Consider the following 24,040-nt stretch of genomic DNA (forward strand, 5'->3'; position numbering starts at 1 on the left):
TGAAACTTGGGCTTTGCCTCTCCTAACGAGGACATGAATGGCCCACTTATTATATTTTATTTTAAATTTAATCATCTAAAGCTACACGAAAATATCTTACTTTATACCCTTTTAACTAATGAAAAATAATTTAAATTGGACCAACAAATTTTTTTTTTTTTAATTTACTCCAATCCTTAACTTTTAAAATGTGCAAATTACTTTGAAAAAATTAATTCTATCACATATGTATGTAAATAATAATATCATTTATTTTAATCTATTTCAATGTCATGTAATGTTTACGTAAATCTATATAAAAAAAAATTGTATTTGTACCTTATAAATTAAAACTCTTATACTTTAATTTCGCAACCTTTAAAATTCATTCTTCACCATTATCCCTGATTATCCACCTATAAGTTTTTAGCCTAAAAGCTCGTTTTCGGTAGCCGCATCTTCTTTGAAAACCATCGCGTGGATGTTATTTCTTTTTTTTTTTTTAATTTTTAGATGTTATTTTTTAAGATACATTTTTAAGATTATAGTGAAAATAAAAGTCAGTATTAATTCATAAATATAAATTCATTATTGTAAATAATGAACATGTTTTTTTATGCTAAGATCTTAATATAAATTTAAGATAATTGAGTAATAAATATACTTTTTTATGTTTACAAGGTACAAAAAGAGAAAAAATAGAGCAATAAATTATATGAGACTTAATTAAATGAAATAAGTCACGGTAAAATAGTTGACAAGCAAGCGCAACAATCGTGGAAGCAAATATAAGACAATAAAAGAAGCATAAAAGAAAGCTCTTTTGTGTCATTGCAATGGAGGGTAACTAGCAACTAAATAAGCAAACTTCGACAAATGGCAAAATTTAGGGTACTATTGCGATGGAGGCGAAACCGTGTGGGGTACATATGGGTGGTGTTCGAAGTCAATAAATCTCAAATTTCGTATATCCTACTGATGTATTTATATTGATTTACATGATTGTCACTTATATACATTAATATATACACATACTAAATACTAACAAATATCAATAAATAATAACAGTTAAAGATATACTTTAGATGTTTCGCATTATGTTGCGATTTATTTGTACCGAGGAAAACTAATGGCATGATTTTAACAATTTTCTTACACTATAGGGTGAAAAATGGTATTTCTTTCTCAAAAGCAATTGAGTAAGACATTGTCCATAAAATTCTAAAATTAAATAGGTGATATCGTAATTTTAATAAAATCAAAAAGCAGTAACTTTCGCAAATTATTATTATTTCTTTATTAAATAATTATATTTTACTTATTTTCACAAATAAATTCAATTTGCAGATTTTATATTTAGTGTGTTCTAGATTTAAGGTTAAGTTATGTATTTTATTTTTTAAAAAATTGTTATATAATTAGTGTATGTAGTTTAATTAGTTAATAATCTTCTAATAAAAAATTAGTATATTTTGGTTGTCTCATTTTATCATTGTTATTATTATATGTTAAAGTTTGGGTTATTGAGCAAGTACTTCTTTTATTTTTCCTCAAAAACTTAACACAATAATATTGTGTTTTAGAATTTCTAAATCTCTTTTCTAGAATCTATTTTTTTTTGGGGAAAAAAAAATGTAGACAATATGCTCAAGTCGTCAACGGTGTAAAAGACAAATAAAAAACATTACTATAAAATAATAAATTTTGAATTTATATAAAATTTTATATAAAAAATTCTTCATTATTCTATTACAGCTTAATTTTTACAAATAGATTTGGCATTATTTGTAAATTTATTTCGAATGTAGCCTAAATAATATATTAAAAAAATGTGCATCATTATATATGAAAATATGGTAGTTTTAATATGAATAATATTCAATTCATGGGCAAGTGGTTATGTTAAAATTAAATATTTTTTAAGTCAATAGAAAAGAAATTCGAAATCTCTTAAACAAAAGTTTATTTATTTTAGAAAAGTAAAGAAGCTTCCATAAAATCATGAAAAATAAAATTATTAATTTTCTATTTTTATTAAATGATTAAATTTGAAATAAGTGAGATTAAGCTGGAAGAAAATCTGATTAATTTCTATGTCGGAAATTACTTGCCAGCTAAGACTAAGACACAGACGTGGTAAAAATCTATATATTTTTTTTTTACGTAATAAAACAAAAAAATGTCAAAATTTGAGGAAAGTTCCAAATCAATTCCACTGACTCCGTCACCCCTTCTCGTCTTCCTCTCTCCCCCTACAAAAACCCCCCACCTCCTCCTCTTCATTACTTCAATTCTTCATTTTCAAACTCCTTAAACCTCTCACCTAAAACACCTGTTTTGTTATTCTTCCAAACCCTCTTCTTCATTAATCCTTTACAGTCTTCTTCACTTAATAATATTATTGTTTGTTTCGATTCGAGTTCCACCCCAAGATGTGTGGCGGTGCTATTATCGCTGATTTTATTCCTCGTAATCGTAGCCGGAGAATCACCGCCTTTGACCTCTGGCCCGGTTCCCCGTTTGCCAATTTCAACTGTAATGACTCGGAGAAGAAACTGAGTCGACCGGAACCACCTCGCCAGGAACCCGTCTCCTTCAAGAGGACTCTGCCGACATCAGGTGCCCTTATTTCTCCCTGCTTTGTTTTCGGTTGTGGGTTCTGACTGTGGAATTTTTACAAACAGGTGATGAGGTGGAGAAGAAGGCGAAGAGGCAGAGGAAGAATCTGTACAGAGGGATCAGGCAACGACCGTGGGGAAAATGGGCTGCGGAGATTCGTGACCCGAGGAAAGGAGTCCGTGTTTGGCTGGGTACCTTCAACACCGCCAAGGAAGCAGCTCGAGCCTACGACAGAGAGGCCCGCAAGATCCGCGGCAAGAAGGCGAAAGTCAATTTCCCCAATGAAGACGACGAGTTCACCGTACCAACCCAAACTCAAAAATCCAACCACAACCCACCTGCTATCTGGAATCCCGCTCCTCCTCCGTATCAGACTCAAAACCCAAGAGCTAATTTCAACAGCATTGATTTCGAGTTCGGGTACGACCTGAACCAGGTCGGAGGAAGTTTCTCTCGTAATTCAACCGGATTCAATGAGAATCACGCAGCTAATGCGATGAGCAATGAAGCCGTCATTTGTTGTTGCGAGGAAAACTCCGGTACTGGTACCAGGTCCGGATCGGAATGTGGTTACTCTTATTCACCGGGATTCACCGGCTGCAACCAGAACTCCAACAACAATGGGGGAGTGAGGGTGAAGGAAGAAGAGCAGGAGGAGGAAGAAAACGAGGTGCGGAAATTGTCAGAGGAGCTAATGGCGTACGAGAACTACATGAAATTCTATCAGATTCCGTATCTTGATGGACAATCTCCGGCGCAGAATACTGCTGCACAGGAAAGCGTGGTGGGTGATCTGTGGAGCTTCGACGATGCCCCTGTAACTTCAGGTGCCGTGTAACGGCGTCGTTTCGCTCTGATTTCAGTTCTTCCTTTCTGCTTTTCGCTTCTGAACTCGTTAACTGTTGTCTAATGTTGGTAACTGTAAATTTTGGTGCGTCGTATTTTTTGTTTCTTTATCTTTTTGGAATCATTAGTCCTCCATATTTGCTCTCCAGCTTAATTTTCGCAAATGCATTTGTACTTTTTTTTTTTTTTTTAATTTTTTATTTTTATTATAAAAAATAAGCAATTATGTGTTTATATAAAGGAAATATAAAAAAGCAATTAGATAAAAAATAAAATTTACAATTTCTTAATGTGATTATTTTTTATTTTTTAAGAATTGGTAGCATGTCCAAATTGAATGAGAAAGGTAATAAGCTGCACATTCTATCATACATAAAATTTTGATAACCACGTTTGATAGGCATTAATATTGAAATAATTTTAGAAATAATATAAAAATATATTGAGAAATACATAAAATATATTACAATAATAACAATTAATTTATAAATAATTATACATTTTACGGTGGATAAAAGTCAAACATCAGATTTGTTGTTCTTTTTCAGTCAAAATTTTAAGTTGATATTTTAGGAAGAAACAATCAGCAATCTTTAATAATAATAAAAAAAAAAAAAAAGTAAAGAAAAAGAGAGGAATCAAATTGAATGTTTAAAAGAAAACGTCAAAAATGGAGGTTGGTGTGGTTCAGCTGGGGTTAGGCAGACGCGAAAAGAAAGAGACTTGAAATCCCAGCTGCGGCGCTGCTGGTAATTTTCCCTCTACGGCTCCCGCCTTGTGTGCGCCCCTTGTATTTCCTTCTTTAAGAGTTTGTACCTTTTATTTTATTTTATTTCATTTCATCCTCCTACACGTGGACTCCACCTCCACCTCCACCTCCTTACGGGGCCTTCCGGCACGTGTTCTGCACACTCCTACTTTCTACATATTTATCTCATTTCTATAAATAATTAATTTTTTCGATAATTAATGGGCCGGGCCCATATTAGAATTTAACGGTCTTACAAAGAACTTTTGTTATGCTGGTCCAGTTTCGATCAGTTACACAGCCCAATAATTGGCCCAGTCCATTAACCCGAACCGGATAGGATCCGAATGCACAAAATCATTTAGCAAACCCTAGGGTTAAACCTGTGATATATAATTCTTCGCATCTCTTTCCTTTCAATTCCTCTGCCATTTTGCAGCTGCGACCAAGACGTGGAAAACTTGAGGACATGGTTTCGCTTAAGCTCCAAAAGCGGCTTGCCGCGAGCGTCCTCAAGTGCGGGAAGGGAAAGGTTTGGCTCGATCCTAATGAAGCCAATGAAATATCCATGGCTAACTCTCGTATGTTCACTCACTCTCCCTTCGTTTGTCCCCTTTTCCTGCTGAATTTCTTATCTGTTCTCATGAATGACATGCTTGATTTTCTGAGAGTGTTTGATCTTTTAACGTTTTTACTGGCCGCTGAAACTATCATGGTTAACAAACGAGAAATGGAATGGATCCTACCTGCGATAGGGCATGAGTGATAGTTGCTAATAGTACGAATTTTTATCTTCCTCTTATGCTTTATTCATTGTTTATTCTGTTGATCTTTTCGGTGTTCGGAACTGAGTTTTCGCTATTTGGGGGACTTATTATAGATCTTAGGCATCTTCTGGATGTTTATTAGCTTAGTATACTATGGTATTTTGTATATTTACCACAACTCAAACCTTAAGCTATATTTTTTTCGCGTGTCCAAGGCTTGTATGCATATATGTGTATCTATATATAAACTTGAAGTATGTGGAGCAAAGGGGTTTGAAAGAATATTGTTGTCTAAGCTTTGATATCTGAATCCAAATACAGGCCAAAACATAAGAAAGCTGGTTAAGGATGGTTTCATTATCAGGAGGCCAACCAAGATCCACTCTCGATCTCGTGCCCGACGCATGAAGGAGGCTAAGAGGAAGGGTCGTCACTCTGGATATGGTAATTCTTATCTAATTTATTAAACGATAAAACTTTTTTTATATGGATTATTTAGTTTGAATTTAACAGCTTAAAGAAATTTCATTGGATTTGCTACTGTCATCTTCAGTACTCCATTGAGTCCTTCGTAGTTACTGTGTTTTTTTCCTGGAACTTACTCCAGAGAAGTTAATTGTTGTACTCTTTGGTGTGCTGCATCCAGGTAAGCGCAAGGGTACAAGGGAGGCAAGGCTGCCAACTAAAATTTTATGGATGAGGAGGATGCGCGTTCTCAGGCGTCTGCTCCGCAAGTACAGGGAAGCAAAGAAGATTGACAAGCACATGTACCATGACATGTACATGAAAGTGAAGGGTAATGTTTTCAAGAACAAGAGAGTTCTAATGGAGAGTATTCACAAGTCTAAGGCTGAGAAGGCAAGAGAGAAGACTTTGTCTGACCAATTTGAGGCCAAGAGGGCAAAGAATAAGGCAAGCAGAGAAAGAAAGATTGCTAGGAGGGAAGAACGTTTGGCTCAGGTAATGGTTTAATGGAATGATTTATATTCAACAACGAAATATATGATAATGAGAATATTTAGATTGCTTCTGTAAACGTATACAATGCGACATGCTCAAGTAATCTGCTTATATTTATGATAATCTCCCTGTCCTAGATTTTTTAATTTTATAGGTCCTCTCTTCTCCATTTACCTTATTTTGTGGAAGTGCTTCCTTTTCAGTTACATTCCCATTGTATTTTGGTTAAATTAATTCTATTCTCATTCAATTTCTACATCTTAGTTATTTGATATAACATGTTTGGTGCATCATTGAATAAAATCCTTTTCCATCTTAAATTCCACAACCATGAATTCTATATTTGAACATGTTAATTAAGAAATCATAAACAAAATTTGATTTAGAAATTGAATTGACTTGGAATTATGTATCATAAAAACAGCAAATTGCTGGTTGTGTTGAGTAAACAATATAACTATTTCTTTTGCCCCGGATTGACATGACTCCAATCATCAGGGCCCTGGTGCTGACAAGCCAGCATCTGCACCACCTGCTGCAGCACTCCAAGCGACAGAGTAAGCATCTTCTTTGTTTGCCATGTTTGTATGATTTGATCAGGCTATATAGTCTTAATATAATCGTCTTTTTCTACCCTTGTGGATGCAGGGTGCCAAAGAAGTCCAAGAAGTGAAGTAAATGTGAGGGATAATGGAGGATTATGACTTTAGATAGCATGTTTATTCCATGGCAGAATAGTTTTGTTCAGCCAGTTTTTGCCTTTTAAGTTTTTGAGTTGAAACTTCTTGTCGCACTATATTAAAGTTTACAAGTTGTTTAATATTTAGCATTCTGGTAAATTTTTTGTGCCACTGAATCCATTTTACTCCACTTTTAATTCAATTGGTCTACTCTTTTATATATCTATTGGAAGCAAATGTTCTGGGTTTGCTACCCTGCTGATTGATAGCTTTCTCAGTTTTATTCAAAGTTTGTGATGTTGTTTCTCCTTTCACACATTATAATTCAAAATGTGAAAGTCTTATTATTTTATACAATTTATAATGGAGTATAATTAAATTATTTTATTTAATCAAAAAAATTGAAATTATGAATTATAAATTCTCAAAATTGTGGCTATTAGAATATACAATAGAACAACAAATACAAGTAGTAATCTACAGGAGTTCAAGTTTACATCACCAAAAGTTGAATTTACAATTTTAATGATTAAGTAATAATTCTTTTAAAACTTTCATCTATTGGGAAATAGCATAAAAGAACTGCTGCATTAAGCAATCTTACTTTAGTTCATTGTGTAACTAATATTTATCCTCTATATTTGGAAAACATGTACTTCTTCGTTTTTAACTACAATGAAATTATGTTGGTTTCTGTAGTACAGAAGAAAAAATTTTGTTCTACTCCAGAACGGAAACCTCCGATGCCTTTCACCGCTCCTCACACAATCCGAGTCAGAAAATTATGATCTTTACGAAGCTTTTGATTCATTTATTAATTTACCGTGTGTACAGAACCACTTATACAACAAAAACAAAAATAACACAAAGAAATAATGCCTTACATTTGTCCAAACATTTTCTTAGTAGTATTTATATTGCATTTGAATCAATTATGATTAAGTCATACTAATATATACATATAGTTTGTTAAGTTTTCACCACTTCACCTCAGAATTATGTAATGTACAAGTTTAACTTCTAAATTTAAGAGTAAGAGTTGTTTTCCAACTATCATAACATCTAAAATAATAATAGTAACTTGAAAGCACCACATATATGTCTAATTATAGATATTAAGGCGGGTGATGAGATCAACTAAAATTTGAATGAACATAAAAACAAATGCAACCTCCACTGATTTGAAAGAATGCCTCAGCCATGTCTACTATATCTGCAATTTAGTTTTACAGAAGAATACAATATATTACCTCTATAGTGGTCAAGTAAAGCAGGATTCTATAATAGATCATCACCAACTTGCAACTAAATACAGACCAGAAAACAAAACGATATATTTTGTCATTAGAAACTTTTATTGTACAGGAGTTCTGCAATAAATATCAAAATGGAGCATTGCCATTTAAATAAGCTACCTACTTTTCCAGACAGCTTCTCCCACCAAACATCTAAAAACTTCTTTGGTATCGGGGATTTGATGAAGTTGATCCATCGTTATCCCGATACAATGGTTTATGCCTGGTTAGATCACCACTTCCATGGGTTGTTTGGCCTTTGGTTCCCACCTTGCGCTCAGATGGATCAGTTGGACTGTTGCAAATTCCAAGCTTAACAATGAATGTAGCTGTGCAGCCTTTGTCCGCACCCTCACTTTCTATCCAAATGTGACCTCCCATGAGATTTACAAACCTGACAATTATTTGAAAGAAAATATAAGGAGCAAAGAATGATTTGTACATTTCAATGTCCAGTGATTATACGGTCAAACTATCTATATAGCAAACCTTGAATGGCTATAGTCTTATAGGTCAAACTATAAAATGGAAATGAAAATTCTGTGGTAAATGGGCCGAAGTTTTAGCTATCTTATATTTGATATGCAAATTTCTTTACCTTTTACAAATGGCAAGTCCAAGGCCTGCACTGCCATTTTTTCGACTGGATCCACTACGAGGCTGTGCAAATTTGGTAAAAAGATGAGGTATGTCCTGTGGATGAATACCACATCCAGAATCCTTAACCTGCCAAGAAAAACATGAGAGGGTCAATAACAAATAAGATCCAAATGCAGTTTGCGAGATATCCTAGATGACAGCTATGTTATTGGGAGCAATATAGGCACAGTTGCACAGGCTTCTAACTGAAATCCAATAACTAATTGGAATTCAGATTACCAAATCACTAAAAATGAACTCAGTTGTAGATTAGAAACATACATACTGACATGCAACACAAGGTACACATAAGAAAATCTAATTTTGGACAAAAAGGCTAAAGGGTACTAGTCAATGACCTGCACACACAGGTGGAAGTGGCCCTCACTTGACACCGGATAACATTCAGGCCAGTCTCTTGAAGCATCTGGTTTTGCAACAGAAGCTACAATTGTCACATAACCCTCCTTGGTGAACTTCACTGCATTACCCACAACATTTAGAATAGCTTGCATTAGCCGTTTCTCATCACCAACAGCACATGCAGGCAAATCAGGGGCCATAATCAAAGTCATAGACAGCTTCTTCACAGATGTAATGGGCTTAATTAAGTTAATGACCTGCCATAAAGACATAACAATATCGTTAACAAGACAGTAACAGGTGAGTGATGTGACGGCTGATGGCTGTCATCATTTCCTATTCCTCCAGTATAAATGTGGAGTATGGATCAGGGAAATTACCTCTCTGAAAATCCCCTGAAGATTAAATGTTTCACTGTCTAATTTTAGGCTACCATCTTCTAACCTAGAAAGATCTAGAACATCATTGATAAGTGTTGCCAAAAGGTTGCTACTCTTTAGTACTGTCTCTATCATAACCCTTTGCTCTGGAGTTAGCTCGGTTTCTAAAAGGAGTGAAGACAATGCAATAATTGCATGCATTGGTGTTCTCATTTCATGGTTCATAACAGCTAGGAAATCATTGCGAGCATGAATAGCCATCTCTGCCTCTTGACGAGCCAAATTTAAGGCAACATTCTGCTCCATAAGCTGGTCACGAGCCCGCATGGACTCTTCCAAAATAGCAGCATGTGAAAGGGCAACAGCAACCTGTAAGAACCCCAAAAAGCAATTTCATCGTCAAGGAACATACCATGAGAACACTTGGATGAAAAATGATTGACATTAGTGGAAAGCACCAAAACAAGAAGCAAGTAAATAAGACCATTGACCATTCATCTTTAGGTAAACACATATAGGAAATGGCTAGATTAGTAATATCTTTTTCTTTAAAGAAAAATAAAACAAAAAATACATATCTACAGACGCTATTCTCACATAGTATGAGATGAAATTATCACGGAAAAAAAAAAAACGAGGGTGAAACATCTAAATATAACAATACAGTATTAAAATCCAATAATAGTTTAGCAATAAAAACCAAAGTATTTTTCACTTGTACAAAAGAAATTAGCACTTTCGCTAGTAATTTAACCATTTCTATGGACCCAGCCTGCACTGGTCGCTAGAGGCCTCCAAGCCAAAAACTTCAGTTCCATCTACCGATAAATAAAGGCTAAAGGCTTGGGGGGACATAACTACTTCACAAGTCTTTCACGTGTTGCATCAAAATCAGGACAAGGGGATAAAAATCAGGGATCCTAATTCTGTTAAAATGATACCTCCGTGAAAATAGCTTTACATAAGAGGTTCTTAAAATAACATATACTGCCTTAAGTTGGAAGCTCCTAGGCAATCATACATAAACAATTTGTGTGCAGTGTTGAAAATTGGAAATATTAAGGCGATATTGACATTTATAAATTCTATGAAACAGAACAGTAAAATATAGAAGGACCTGATCTGCCACAACTTCAACAAGCTCCAACTCGTGGTCTCTCCATTTTCTTGCACTGTCTGTTGGGAGAATAAGAACCATGATTGCATAGGACTTTGCAGAGTGGTCAGGCCAATCATTTATTTGGAAGTTTGACAGATGTAAAAGAGGAACACGTACAGCAACAACCTCAGGTGGCACATATCTTCCTACAAGAGGTCTAATTCTAGCAAGAGGACACGTATAAGGTATACGCATTGCTCTAGCATTATTGAAGACTTCATTGACTATAGGAAGGTTTGTAGGCAGGGTGGACCCCACTTGTATATGGTAGTTTAGAGTATGTGAAAGTTGCATATTCAAACCACTTCGTGATGGCATCCACAATGCACATTCCTCCAGGCCTAATGTCCTACCCAGCTCAACAAGTGTCGTTTTCAATATAGTATGTCTATCAATTGTGCTTCTAATTTCATGAGTCAGCATCCTAACATGCCTTCCAGTTTCCTCCTGAGTAAGAATGAGGCCCATTTCCCTGTCAAGCTCCTCAGCTTTGTTTTTTAGAAATAATTCCCGAGTTTTGACACTTAAAAGATCAGGAATAATGTGAACAAGCATCAAAGCAGTTACACATGACACGGCAGCACAAGCAACCTTTGCAATGGTCATCACCACAGCAACAGCTTTAGAGTGCATACTGAAAGTCCAGAGGTTAATGAAGTGGGTGGCACCACAAAGTACAATAAAAGCACCGAATTGCATGAGCACCCATCTATATGGGAAGAATGCGGATTTTTGCACAAAATATATAAGTTCCAGGGGAATGGAGAAGTATGCAAGAGCAATTAAGACATCTGAGATATACTGATATTTCACTAAGAGTTCTTCACCAGGGCATGGCGTGTCAATGCAATCACAAGATTCCATTAGTTCCATTTCCAGACAACTGCCTGTCTGCCTCAGTCAATCTGACAATATAGAGGAAAAAATAAGTTATAAGCAACAGTGTAATATACTCACATAAAAAGTGAGGTAATGAAATCAAAATGCCCAGTGTTCAACAAAGAAAGATATATCCAATCCAACAAAAAGACAATAACTTGTTTATGTCTCTTAAAAATATATGGCAAATTCAATTTCATTAAGAACTAGCAGCCATGGACAGACACAGAAAGGTTAATAGAAGCAAAACGTTAAAGATTCATCAAAAGTAGTTTGGAGTCCTGCAAAAATGGCTTCTATTCTTTACTAAAGTAAAATTCTTCGTTATACCAAATCAAAGAACTTATCACTTCCGTTCTTCTCCATATCTTCCCTCACTCAGTACATAGAAATAAAGTTGCTTCAAGTCTGTCAACCCCTACTCCACCAACAACATTAATATCTTCCCGCAAGAACCTATGCTCAACACATAGTCCGAATTAGTTTCATTACATCTCTAAAATTTTTCAGATCGCCTTTATGCTAGCCAAGACGTATTAATTTCATCTTAATCATCAAGAAAGAACCTCACTGGAGCACATAAGTATCACTCAGTAGCTTGGTTAGACTCTTGCATAAAAAATCTGAAGTAACGGGATCAGTTCTCCACAGTTACCTTCAGCCAAGGTCAATACAAGATTCTGCACGCATAAATCAAACTTTTTCTTTTAAAAAAGAAAGGAAAACAATCTCACGGGAAAATTTTCCACTTAAGCAAACAAGCTTTAACGAGCTTAGGCTAAACAGCGCGCCACACATTTGAACATATTGAAAAATGATTAAACAAGATCAAATAACAAATGAAAGCATCTGATCCTCCTCCAGAAAACCTGAAAATTTCAAAATGAACCCAAAACCATCACGTAGACATCAATCATTGAAGCAGAACTTTGAAGATAAAGAAGCTTACGTGCAGAGATCAATCAGCGAGCTTGAGAACGCGATCCGAGCCGTCCATTTGCCGCGAGAGCTCTCTCGGGGAGCTCCGTTGGCTGTTTCCACCCGGGAAATACGTAAGTAATAACAGTAAAGAGCAGACAAAAAGAAAAGGAGTAAAGTGGAGGGAGGGAGGCAAAAGAATCACGGACACGCACCAAGGCAACACGGAACGAGTGACGAGTGATTTCAAAGGCGTTCGCACGTGCGATCAATCTGTCATTTAAAAAAATTAGCCGCACGTGCGAACACCCAAGGTTTTTCTTTTTTTTCTTTTTTCTTTTTTCTTTTTTTAACCTTTCCACTTTGAGGGTCAAGAATGGTGGATTCAGATATTAGTAATTTGAATTTTTTTTCTTTAATTAGAATTTCACCTAATCTAGTTTAACATAATGTTACAAAGTATTTGGTCCTAGAACACCATAACATAATGTTACATATTATATTAAGTAATTTATTTTTTATATAATATGTCGTAATAATTTTATTTAATTTTATTTTATATATTTAAAATTAGATTGTTTTCTCACGAAATTAAATAACATAATTAATTAATATTAATTATTTTTACAATTAAATCAAATAACATTAATATGTGTCATTCTACGATATTAGATGCATGCATGTTTTTAAAATTGATTTAATACATGCATGCATACTATTTCTTGATTTATGAATGTTCATTTGAAAAAAAAAAAAAAAAAACACATATATGTATATATTTAAGAATATGAAATGAAGAATTTTCTCTTTTAAAACTGATATTAATTATTTTTATAATTAATTAATTAGATGCATGTATTAAAATACATCATCAAACAATTTTAGTGCATATTAGTCTACAATATTAGTATCATTTTATCATTTTACATATAGCCATTTTAAAAGATATAAACATGCATGTGTACAAGAATATGAAATGAAAAGTTTCATTTTTAAATTAATTAATGCTTTAATATATATATATATATATGTGTGTGTGTGTGTATTTGAAAGTTTTATCACTCACTTTGTTTCCCCGTTTAAAATTCAGGTAATATATTTAATTGTATATATCTTATCTTCATTTTTTATGTTTTGTTTTTTTCTTAATGCTTAAATTTTAGTATCTGAATTTTTTATAAGATCATATTTCAATAAATAAAATAAACATGTGTCAATAAACTAATTAATCTCAATAAGTTAGGTACAATTAATTAATATAATATTTTCGTTGCACTGAATAAGAGCACTTAAAAAATTTATATTAACTAATATAGTCAAAATTAATTTAGGTGAAATGATAAAAATTAAGAGAGAAATAAAAAATTAAAAAAAAATCTTAATTTATAAATTGAATTGCATATGGATAAATCGTCTTATAACATAAAATTCTATTTATAAATAATTTTAATTAATTAACAAATAAATTTTCATTTATATCAAATAAAACCAAATTTACAGAAGTTGCGTGGGGCTTTTGGAAATTATCATAAATTACGGCTTGACTGGAATCTCCTAACTAAGAAACAACCCTACAAATACTAACCAGAAATTCTACAACTACAAATTTAACACGCCTTTAATGTTTTAGCCCAAAAAGAAAAAAGATAAGAAGCTTCCTTTATTTCTTTCCCATTTTACATGGTTTTTTTCTGTGGAGGATCCCAGAAAAATTTTCTCTCTTCCCAAACAGAGGCTTGAGCATAGGCCCCACAGCAGGTCCACTTGAAAAGATACCACGTGAAAATGAAAACAGGATCAACGCATGGAGACAGCCATGGCATGGGAATAATATTCAAAGAATCAGACACGTCAGACTGAACATATAACCTCCCCGTCTTTTACCTTTCATCTCCAGTACAAGAAAAGGCAAGACATTTAAATACATTGCATCCAGAGCGCTTCCGTCAAGTAATGCATTAATCCCTACATAGTAATCTCCTCGATAAGAACTTAAACGAAATTAAAACTAAAAACATGTAGAATTACACCAGGCAATGATATGACAAAATTCTAATCAGAGTCAGTAGAAAAATACCCAATTTTTCTCCAATGATCAGCGGCAGTAGCCTGTTGAGAAGATGGAGGAAAAGAATAATCATGAAAATATAAACCTTATCTCTTTCTTCCTCTCCTGTATATATATTAATATATATATATATATATTAATATATGTGTTATGTATTCCGACAATGATGACAGTTACAAATTATGTCAAAGAACAGGACATGAGGACTGCTAGCATGGCCTTGTGAGCTGTGAACTTGTAACCAAACAGAGTTTTTGAACCAAATCGTCACCAAGTTACAAGATAAAACAGACAATTCAGTATCGTATGCATGACATACCAATGGCAGAAAATCCCACATGTACATTTATGGTATGTATTCTTCATTTACTAAGTGTTGGAACTGCCAACAATCATCCACTCTGTTGTCCCAATCTTCCAGCTTCTTCCCTCTCCATCTCCTTCGACTTAAGTTCTTCCATTTTCTTGAATTTTAATGCATCCTCACTCCTGTAAAAGAAAATGGCAACATGAAGAAAAGGAAAAGACCTGATTTCTAAAAAACGCACAAAAGGCAGAATACTTTATAGCTTGAAGTAAAAAGAAAATAGTAGTATTACCTGCAACAGGCAACATAATACAAAGATCTTATCAGCGTCAATAACTTAGCTTGCCATTTAGTACAATGGCTAAATAAAGATTCAATAGGCTGAAGAGGCAACGTTATCTTCCACAAAAATGCAAAGCATCTTGAAATACAGGAAGACAAGGTAGATTCACGAGACAGCTCACAGTGTAATGCAGAGACATTAACACTAGAACTGCATTGTTGCTAATGGTTCTGCCCACTTTCAGAGCTTTTACTTCCTCCACAAAGTTATACCTCCAGTGAACCTATCAAACAAGCAATTTGCTTCGCTTTATATCCTTCTTCGTTTTCTTAGGGTAACGCTCTTGGGGCTCTAAACAGACTTCATGCAGCATTTTCGACCAAAGTTCCTCAAATTGATTGTGGAAGCTCTCCTGAAACCAGTCCAGGACTTCTGAATACAAAACCTTAGGATTTTCATCCCATGCTTTTCTTAACATTCTACAGCTATCAATAGACCTTGCCTTCAACTTGTAAAGAAGATTGCCTACCCGTTTTTGACCAGATGCCTCTGGCCTCAAAATGGTTCCAGGTGGAGCTGTCATGAACTTCCGGACAGATCTTAAACATGGTAACACATGTCCCTCAAGCAAAGAATATGCAAATACTGCAACACGATGCACATCACTGGTAATTGGCAAACTATGCAATGGAAGCTCCCATAAGTGAGGTCCAAATGTTGGAATGACCCAACAAAATACTTGGTCTGCTTGAGGCTCGTAATAAGGTTTGGGATCTGTAAGAGGTGCAGAGAAAGTACACAGGGACCCAGCATACTTGACTAGCCAATCTGATTTAACACTGGTTGCTCCATGCATGTATGGCCGATTTGTATGTAATAACTCACTGTATACCAAGAACTCTGGAGCTGAACTTGAAACAGATGACCAACGATGAAGAAAAACAGTTTCCTTAACCATGCAAGCTCTATAGCGAACTGCATTAGCTTTTCTATCCCCCTCTGACAACCCAGAGACTCCTCTTATGCGTTTAGCAACCCTGTCAGCCCATCCAGCACAGACAGCTTGGCCCAAGAGCTCTTCCTCATCATATAGCAGAGGACATTGACTGGAGGCAATCCTCCAGGACTGTTCTACATCTTCCATGGTTCCGTGGGGCCATGAGAAATCATGTCCAACATCAGAATTCACATTCTGGTTGAAGACCAGTTGAAGAAGCTGCTTTCTAAGCTTCGACATTTCCTCCATAGTTTTCAGATGCAATGCATGTTGATTGCAGAAATCTCCTTGGCTTGTAGAAAGCTCAAAACATTGTAATGCATAAGCCACAGTCAAAGCATCACTCCTAGGATTAGAAAATTTTGTACGAGACTCTTTTGCTGCTTCTTTTAATTTCTTTTTCCTCAATTTTTCTTGTTTGTTGACAATTTCCTCAACCTCAGAGGCATTACATTTGTCGTCATTGTCTAAGTCCTTTTTATCAGCCGGACTCCCCCCAAACTGCATAATAAAAGGATTTGACAAGCTCAAAGCTGCCGCAGTTGCTACTGCATACCCTAGAACTTTGTTTGCCCGAGCATAATTTCTCACCTTTCTCATAAGATGGATAACTGTAAGGAGCATCCTAGAATGACGCGGGCTCATCGGAAAATAAGCCATAGCTTTCCCCAACGATGTCAAGTTTCCATCGTAATCAAGTGCTTCAAGAGTCTTCAAGCAACGCTCTGCTTGAACCAAGGAAGTGGGTTCAGGAGGAGTTGGAAATGGGAAATTTGCAACCTGTAATATCCATAAAATATAAAAGGAATTATTTCCTCAAATTATGATTCAAAATTGAGGTGAAGTTTATGAAAAAGGAAAAATTATTACATAGAAGAGAAAAAGTTACAGAAGCGGAGGAAAAGAAATCTTCTTAAGCTTAAAAGATTTTGAAGTGATGTCCACGAATATGCTTGGTAGGGAAACATATAGTATTAATCACTCATACATGATTCTTATTATCCAACAAAGAAGGCATTTGTATATGTGGAATATCAAAAAATTGAAGGTATGTCAAATATCAAAATACAAAGAGAATTCACCTTGCTAATTCCCATGGATTTCAAAAGAAGAATGACACCTGCAACAGGTACTTTAGATATTTCAGCACAAGAAAAGTCAGGAAATATGTTATTAAAGACTGCAGACGAATAGAGACGGTAGCAGTGGCCAGGCCCAGTTCTTCCAGCTCGGCCAGCACGTTGGGCCGCTGATGCCTTACTAATCCATTGTATCTCATATGTTTCCATGCCAGTGGCAGGGTTGTAGTTTTTCACTTTTTCCCTTCCAGTGTCAACCACATACTTTATGCCAGGAATTGTTAATGAAGTTTCTGCCACATTAGTAGCGACAACAACAAGCCTTTCCCCTTCCTTAACCTCTTCAAATACACGTAGCTGTGCAGCTGCAGGTAGCATGGCGTAAAGTGGCAGAACATGCAAGGCCCCAGCACAAAGACGTCTATCTTCGTCCTCTGTCTTCTCCATTCTTGAACTGGTTTGCCCAGAGGATTCTTCAATGTCAACAGGCATGCTCTCTTTACTACTCCCAGGATTAGAGTAAAAACCATTTTTACCAGCTAATGCTTCAAAGGCAGCCTTAAGAGAAGTAAGGCTTCCATTGTCTCCTAAAACCCCTACAAGATTGTCATTGTTGTCACAAATTTTTTGCTCTGGTGAGTTCCAATCCTCATTAATAATCTCCAAATCACTGTCTGTCTCTGAATCATATGAGTGATCTGACTCATCATCCTCTTGATTATCATAAAAATCGTTCTCATAAGAGCTAAACCTGTCAGTTCCCTGATGAGTTGAATTTCTATTGACATCAAAAGCTTCATTGATCTCCTTCATATTCATGCCCTCAATGCAGCTCATTTCAGAGATGTCAGTCACTTCATTTCTTACATTCCCTTTAGAAGAACTTAAGTTCAGCTCTCTTGAAGCTTTACGTAGTTTCTGACACAAGTGCTCTACTTCTCTCTGCCCAGTGACGAAGACAAGTATGCCTCCTTGTGGCAGCCTTCTGTGAATTGACATGACCTTTTTGTAAGCTTGACCAATATAATCAACAACTTCTGTTCGCTTAGAGAAGTGTATAGTCACTGGAAATTGTCTGGTAGGCACTTCTATAACAGGAGGGGGCTCGCGAAATAATCTTCTTCCAGAAATGAAGTCTTCCACTCGCAAAGTGGCACTCATCAAAATAAGTTTTATTGGAAATATAATATTCTCGGAACTAATACTTTGCCCTGATAGCACCATCTTTCTCTGCTCCTCATATAAATGCTGTCACCAAACACGAAACCATGTTAAGTAAAGATAAAGAAGACAGCACAATTCTATTCCATTGTCTTAATAATAAAGCTCCTTTTGTTCTTCACCTGACGGGCTCTTATTACACGGGAAACCATTCCAATAAGTATGTCTGTGTTTAAGCTTCTTTCATGAGCCTCATCCAGAATAATTACGGAATAACGCCTCAATAACATATCATTCTGCACCATTAAGAGGATTTTTACTAGCAACACTCTGAGAAACCATCGTGTAAGCCATAGATGTAAAGCTTAAAAATCAATATCAATACCCCCACATCCCACTGGAATAATGTCATGCGAAGATATGGGATAGCAAATGATTTTGCCTCTAATACTAGGAGACAGAATGGAATAAAGTTTTTTTTTTTTTATGGCATCACATACAAATACTAACTCTTGAAAAACCTAGACTACGTGACATCTATACCTAAAAAATTCAGAAGCTTCAATACACAGAAAAAAGTTCCATATTGAGAGCCATATATGTCCCATAAAAGGAGATAAAAGGAGGGGACAGAAGGCATGATAAGAATTTACTTTTTATGAAAAGATTGAACAAGTACAAATCCAGCTTCGAAGATTCTACAATATAAAGCTTTTATATATGTTGAAACAAAATTTAACAGCCAGTGGAAGGAAAGCAAACCTGAACTTCATAAGAAAGAAAAAAAAGAAGGCAAACCTGAACTTCTCGTAGTAAAATTCCATCTGTCATAAATTTGAGGGAGCAGCTTTCTCCAATTTGTTTGTCATACCTAACTTGAAACCCAATTTCTTTACCAAGATGAAGACCAAGCTCAAATGCTACCCTCTTTGCAGTAGCAAGAACAGCGACACGACGCGGTTGAGTGACACCGATGATTCCACTTCGAGCACTGTGCTGCTTGGAACCAAATCCAGCTTCATATAGAAACTGAAAGATGAAAAATCAATTCATATGACACATCCTAGGAACATAAAATAGTTTTTAGACCAAGCAGGTAAAATCAATTAGACCCACCTGAGGAACTTGAGTGGTTTTACCACAACCAGTCTCGCCGCAAATAATTACAGTTGATTGGTCATTTATAGCTTCCATTGTCTCCTGCTCCATCATCACTATTGGAAGATCCTTTCTTTTGTTCTCCACTTCATCTGGTCTCAGTACATGGATTACAGTCGGAGACATAACAGGCCTCTGTAAGGAACAATCTGCAAGGTTGGTACTCCTACTAGCATCTTTATTTTTAATCTCATCTACTCCATCCTGTTCCATGCCAAACCCCCTCAAATTAGCTAATAGAGACAGTAATCTACAAATAAAAGGCAGCACTTACAACAACTTGATCAGTTCATTCTTCAATCTATACTCAACAAATGCATATCGCGTAACTTTACCAGTCAACATGACTAGAAAATTTTAAGATCAAGAAAGAACAATTTTCAGAGACTTGGTTACTAGTCATCCTTACCAAGGATCTCATTCTTTAGATATTACTTAAGCTTCAAAGATGAGTTGAAAAGAATATTTATGTAAAACATTAGATTCTCCTAAAATACGGATAATTTTCCATTAATAGGAAAAATACAAATGGCAGACAGAAATTATAAAAGGCACCTGTGGTAACAAAAATACTTCCCTCCCTTAAATTTGTCATCTTTGATGAGTAAATTATTGTTAGAATTCACTATTTTCTAATTGTCTTTTAGAATTTACTATCAATATAGACGAGAAAAATTTGTCATATAATATGGAGATTGATGTTTAGTTTCCAGTGTACTCATTCGATATCAACCAATAAAGGTAAGGAATTAAATTCATCTAGTTATAGGCACCATATGTTGGAATCAAATGTGTCAGATCCATACGTCAACAAACCAAATAAAGGTATCGTAATGTAGGTTATGTCTTTTAAATGCTTTTCATGGCTTGCCACGACATTGTTCAATCAAATTGAAGTTCAGCAACCCAAGCACATAAAATACCGTTGGATTGGAGATTTGTCTGTCATCATGTCCAGGAATCTTTGTGGTAGAAAGGCTGATGCCCTCTTGAATAGCCAAACAATTAACTTCTGCAGAAGCTTTCTCAGCAAATAATGAACCATTAGATCCACCATCTGAACCAAGTTCATAACTATGACTCAGCTTCTGAGGACAGAGCAAAGAATCAGGTGTTTTGTTTAAAAATTTTATTTCTGTAATAATCGATTGCACTGGAGAATTCTCATAGATATCCCTTGCTTGAATTTTGTCCACATCAGTTTCAGCTTCACAAGAAGTCTCATCAGGACTTCTTCCCTTTAAAAATCCATCAGTATGTGGAACTTCAAAACCTGCTTTGGAAAACTGAACTGCCATCCTACGCTTTTCCATCAGAGTCTCAGCCTACATCAAGATATATACCCATTGGAAAAAATTATTACGGAACATAAATTTTATTAATAGCATGAAAGTGTAACTAATTCAGTAACACAAACCCTTCCAATGCTTTTCGAAGACCGCAAAAGAGAATATGCATCCTCTGGAATTTTGTATTTCCTGGAAGTGCAAAAGAAAAGACATATCAATTTCTTACAAGCTGCAAGAAAAATTGGAATATATATACAAAGAATAAAAGAATAATTAAAAAAAGAAGCTAAAACATACTCCAACATTTCAATGCTTTTTGAATATAAAAGTGCTTTCTCCTTATCCTCCTGCACAAAACAGACCCAATACCAAACATAAGCACAGACAGGGGGAATCCTTGGAACCACATGCAAACACAAACCTCCATTTTCTTCAATTTTATTTTCTGGGACTTGCTCAACTTTTGGTTTTTCTTTACTTTGCTATCTTCACAGACCTATACACAAAAAGTTTTGACAATTAACCTAATTAACAATAGTACAAGCACAAACAAAGCCATATTTTTGCTCATTGTCAAGACCTCATTTGCACGCTTCTTTTTGTTACTTCTCTTTGGTGGTAATATCTCCGCATTGCTATCTCCTCCTTCCATACTGTCATATTATAAGCAATAAGAACAAAATTCAAGCTGACATTCTTGCAAACAAATTGATTGAGCCAGTTATATGATTCTTTCATTAAATAATCCTGCTAAGTTTGCATATATAAACAGAATTCACACCTTCATACATACAAAGATAAATAGATAAATAAACAAAAGAAGAGCAAAAAATACAGTTTATTGCTTTTCTTACATCTACCAGTAACTCACAAGAGACAAATGAACAAAAACCGTAAGAATAAAATTTTCGAGAAACAAGTAACTCACCTAAATGAATCCTGCCCCATGTTCTTGACACTGAGCTCCATACTACACTTCCTAGTTTTAACAACTAAACCGAAACTGCAAAAGGAGCAGCCAGAGAAAACAAAGAAATTATTATGAAAGGGAAATTGTCATTTATCTAAAGTGTTTCTTTGTAGTTTCAACCGAAAACAAGCCAAAACCTACAAGTTTGGAGCAAAAATGAAGTGGTGCATAGCTTTTTTCACCTGAAAATTATACTAAAAAGAGAATAAGGATTGATGATGAGACCTTGGGGCCGCACCGCCTGTCAACTCCTTGTAGAGAGGTGAACCACCATTATACAAATATCTGAAGAATACAAAGAAAGATTATTGATAAATGCAAAATTTAACAAATAAAAAACATCTATAAATAGATAAGGGATGGTGTCCAATGTTAAAAAGAACCAAACAAGCCTCAAATGAAAACCAAACATTGTCTACTAAAAATTAGACAATGTTCCATGTAAAATAAACAAAAATAGTTTCTAAAAAATCCCTCTCAAACTACTGCAAAATGAAAATATGCAAAATGAACTGCAGTAACAATAGAAAACCCCACACAAAAGCACACATATTAAAAAGTAATATTCAGTTTCATTATTATAAAGCTCGAGTTCTAAAACAATCATACACGGGGAACAAACTAAATCATTGTCCCCAATTAACAACACCAACCCGCAAACAGACAAGTAGTCCTAAATGAAAACCTCACTGAAGACCGGTCAGCAACGAACAAGGAAAAAAAAGAACTGTAAACCTCTGTAATCTACTAACCAAGCTCCAGCCACAAGAAGACTGACTCAAAATCAAAATTTCAAAAAGAGCAAATGTCACGGATATATTTCCACAACCAGCACAAAAGTAGCTAAAAGAACAGTGGAGCAGAAATTGATCAAGATACAACAGCCAAAGTTTTAGATGAAGAAGGCAGTAAGAACCCATAATAATATGAAGAGACGAACACAACTCAAACCTAAATTGTATCAAACCCAATGATACTGCTCTATACCAGCAAGCAAGAGAGACAAAATCAACTTCATATATATAAATACACAAGACACAAATTATTGCTTAATGGAAACAAGAGTGAGCAGAAACTAATTTGGAAAACAAATAAGTGCTTCACTAAAAAGATATAGTTAGACTAATGGAATTTGTCAAATTTGGATGACGACTAAGAACATCAGAGAATCAACGACAAGCAGGAGGCAGTCGGCAGAATTAAGACCCACCATGGCAGTCGTCGACAAGAAAGCTAAGGAGAGTATACCTGAATTTCAATCTAAAGATTCTACATGAAACGGACCTTTTCAAGGGCTTAAACTTCGATAACTGCTATGGTGTCTGGCGTGGCCGAACGGGATAGCAGATGTTGGAGGCGTCACAAGGACTGAGGGAGGAACGGGGACTTGCGTGGCCGAACAACTTGGAGGCGTCAGGAAGAGAAGACGACTTTCGCAGTGTCGCTTGGCGGCGTCGGCTTGGAGGCGTCGAGTCGAGTCGAGTCGCGTCTCCGAAGGAGGAAGCAAGCGGGAGATTCTAACGGGCGGCGCCTTCAGCAAGAAGAAGAAGAAGTGTTGTGGCATTTAAATAGGGGTACGGATGTAATTAATGAGAAATTTTGCATTGTTAATATAAATAACATATAACAATGATACGATGTCGTTTAAGGTTACTAAGTTTCCGGTCGTCAAAAATTTGGCCCCTAAAAGCCTATATGTTACGCATGTAAGTTCTTTTTCTTTTTTCAGGAGAAGGATAAATCCAATTAATCAAGCAAAAAGAGTAAATATCATGTAGCTTGGAGATTTTACAATGCCTAAGAACTTAACTAAAACTTATAATTATATCCTTTATCAGTACCATAATGTATAATCACACTAATGGAAAACTAGCAAGATTGTTAAAATTCATTAAATGAGTTGAGATCTTGGCTTATTCGGTGCACTAATTAAAATATTTTAATCGTTGATAAAAAATTTGTTATCAAATGATAAATATAAAATTATTAATTAATAATAAATTATCAAATTACACATTTGAAATTACAATCAATATTAAAATAAATAATACTTAAAGATTACTCAATCTCATTATTTGAACCGATTAATTTTAGTTAAACCAATCAAATAAATATGTATTGTCGCGGTTTCATGAGAGCATTGTGGTTCATCAGGAGTGTAGAATAGTGAATGCTCAGAGAGGGGAACCCTTGGTTCAGTGTCCTGGTCTGCGCTTGGCCTTACGTTGTTGGATAAAACCACCAAGGCAAGCCACAATGCTTATGCTGCTGGTGGAAGCAAATTTCTTCTTCCAGCAATTTGGGACCAGATAACCTCAAATTACAAAGCTATGCCCTGATTTTACAGAGAAAATATATGGAAGTGATGATAGGTCATCAAACTAAGCTTTACTTATCTTTGCAAGAAGCTGAGGAGGCTTGGCAGCTTCCAGAGACGAATACCTATTCATGGACCAGACAACGTACATGTCAGAATGCAGTTTTCAGAGAAGATAT

The 24,040-nt window shown here is 35.3% G+C and overlaps 4 protein-coding genes across 10 annotated transcripts; 2 read left to right on the forward strand and 2 right to left on the reverse strand.

Moving 5' to 3' along the window:
- The first annotated feature begins 2,218 nt into the window (after positions 1 to 2,218).
- On the forward strand, positions 2,219 to 3,592 carry LOC110808160 (ethylene-responsive transcription factor ERF071-like). Its single transcript, XM_022033550.2, has 2 exons — positions 2,219 to 2,598; positions 2,664 to 3,592. Exons 1-2 carry the CDS (start codon positions 2,412 to 2,414, stop codon positions 3,434 to 3,436), a joined length of 960 nt encoding a protein of 319 aa, XP_021889242.1. The 5' UTR covers positions 2,219 to 2,411; the 3' UTR covers positions 3,437 to 3,592.
- Positions 3,593 to 4,582: 990 nt separating this feature from the next.
- On the forward strand, positions 4,583 to 6,821 carry LOC110808154 (Ribosomal protein L19e family protein). Its single transcript, XM_022033542.2, has 5 exons — positions 4,583 to 4,773; positions 5,281 to 5,403; positions 5,606 to 5,919; positions 6,418 to 6,476; positions 6,568 to 6,821. The coding sequence occupies exons 1-5, from the start codon at positions 4,662 to 4,664 to the stop codon at positions 6,590 to 6,592; spliced, it is 633 nt and encodes a 210-aa protein (XP_021889234.1). The 5' UTR covers positions 4,583 to 4,661; the 3' UTR covers positions 6,593 to 6,821.
- Positions 6,822 to 7,776: 955 nt separating this feature from the next.
- Positions 7,777 to 12,457, reverse strand: ERS1 (ethylene response sensor 1). Of its 2 annotated transcripts, XM_022033476.2 has the most exons (7): positions 12,264 to 12,457; positions 12,049 to 12,183; positions 10,394 to 11,340; positions 9,277 to 9,645; positions 8,893 to 9,153; positions 8,493 to 8,620; positions 7,777 to 8,288 (listed from the first exon to the last, which is right to left on the reverse strand). In XM_022033476.2, the coding sequence occupies exons 3-7, from the start codon at positions 11,306 to 11,308 to the stop codon at positions 8,048 to 8,050; spliced, it is 1,914 nt and encodes a 637-aa protein (XP_021889168.2). In that variant the 5' UTR covers positions 11,309 to 11,340; positions 12,049 to 12,183; positions 12,264 to 12,457; the 3' UTR covers positions 7,777 to 8,047. The 2 variants fall into 2 exon arrangements, with proteins under 2 accessions (XP_021889168.2, XP_021889167.2); XM_022033475.2 differs by lacking the exon at positions 12,049 to 12,183.
- A 1,229-nt stretch (positions 12,458 to 13,686) lies between these two features.
- FAS4 (RNA helicase family protein) lies at positions 13,687 to 23,096 on the reverse strand. Of its 6 annotated transcripts, none has more exons than XM_088220676.1 (16): positions 22,829 to 23,096; positions 21,770 to 21,829; positions 21,503 to 21,577; positions 21,155 to 21,227; positions 20,996 to 21,070; positions 20,872 to 20,921; positions 20,703 to 20,763; positions 20,209 to 20,610; positions 19,244 to 19,489; positions 18,926 to 19,156; positions 18,310 to 18,423; positions 16,970 to 18,214; positions 14,900 to 16,667; positions 14,620 to 14,789; positions 14,310 to 14,341; positions 13,687 to 14,197 (listed from the first exon to the last, which is right to left on the reverse strand). In XM_088220676.1, exons 3-13 carry the CDS (start codon positions 21,541 to 21,543, stop codon positions 15,177 to 15,179), a joined length of 4,029 nt encoding a protein of 1,342 aa, XP_088076802.1. In that variant the 5' UTR covers positions 21,544 to 21,577; positions 21,770 to 21,829; positions 22,829 to 23,096; the 3' UTR covers positions 13,687 to 14,197; positions 14,310 to 14,341; positions 14,620 to 14,789; positions 14,900 to 15,176. The 6 variants fall into 6 exon arrangements, with proteins under 6 accessions (XP_088076802.1, XP_088076803.1, XP_021889146.2 ...); XM_088220677.1 differs by having other exon boundaries at positions 14,310 to 14,405; XM_022033454.2 differs by lacking the exons at positions 13,687 to 14,197; positions 14,310 to 14,341 and having other exon boundaries at positions 14,508 to 14,789.
- Positions 23,097 to 24,040: the final 944 nt, after the last annotated feature.

Source organism: Carica papaya, chromosome 5 (assembly GCF_054855325.1).
Source record: "Carica papaya isolate Zhongbai chromosome 5, ASM5485532v1, whole genome shotgun sequence".
NCBI lineage: Eukaryota > Viridiplantae > Streptophyta > Magnoliopsida > Brassicales > Caricaceae > Carica > Carica papaya.

Bases quoted from the DNA above. Each gene is read 5' to 3' on its own strand.
- LOC110808160 (XM_022033550.2), top strand. From the start codon at position 2,412: ATGTGTGGCGGTGCTATTATCGCTGATTTTATTCCTCGTAATCGTAGC. The intron at 2,599-2,663 runs GTGCCCTTATTT...TTTTACAAACAG, and splicing joins GAGGACTCTGCCGACATCAG to GTGATGAGGTGGAGAAGAAG.
- FAS4 (XM_088220676.1), bottom strand. From the start codon at position 21,543: ATGGAGCTCAGTGTCAAGAACATGGGGCAGGATTCATTTAG. The intron at 20,611-20,702 runs GTTTGTGTTACT...ATCTTGATGTAG, and splicing joins CTTCGAAAAGCATTGGAAGG to GCTGAGACTCTGATGGAAAA. The intron at 16,668-16,969 runs GTGAATTCTCTT...TGGATATTACAG, and splicing joins AATCCATGGGAATTAGCAAG to GTTGCAAATTTCCCATTTCC.
- LOC110808154 (XM_022033542.2), top strand. From the start codon at position 4,662: ATGGTTTCGCTTAAGCTCCAAAAGCGGCTTGCCGCGAGCGTCCTCAAG. The intron at 4,774-5,280 runs GTATGTTCACTC...ATCCAAATACAG, and splicing joins AATATCCATGGCTAACTCTC to GCCAAAACATAAGAAAGCTG. The intron at 5,404-5,605 runs GTAATTCTTATC...TGCTGCATCCAG, and splicing joins GGGTCGTCACTCTGGATATG to GTAAGCGCAAGGGTACAAGG.
- ERS1 (XM_022033475.2), bottom strand. From the start codon at position 11,308: ATGGAACTAATGGAATCTTGTGATTGCATTGACACGCCATGCCCTGGT. The intron at 8,621-8,892 runs GTCATTGACTAG...TTTTCTTGGCAG, and splicing joins ACTTCCACCTGTGTGTGCAG to GTTAAGGATTCTGGATGTGG. The intron at 8,289-8,492 runs GTAAAGAAATTT...AATAATTGTCAG, and splicing joins GGACTTGCCATTTGTAAAAG to GTTTGTAAATCTCATGGGAG.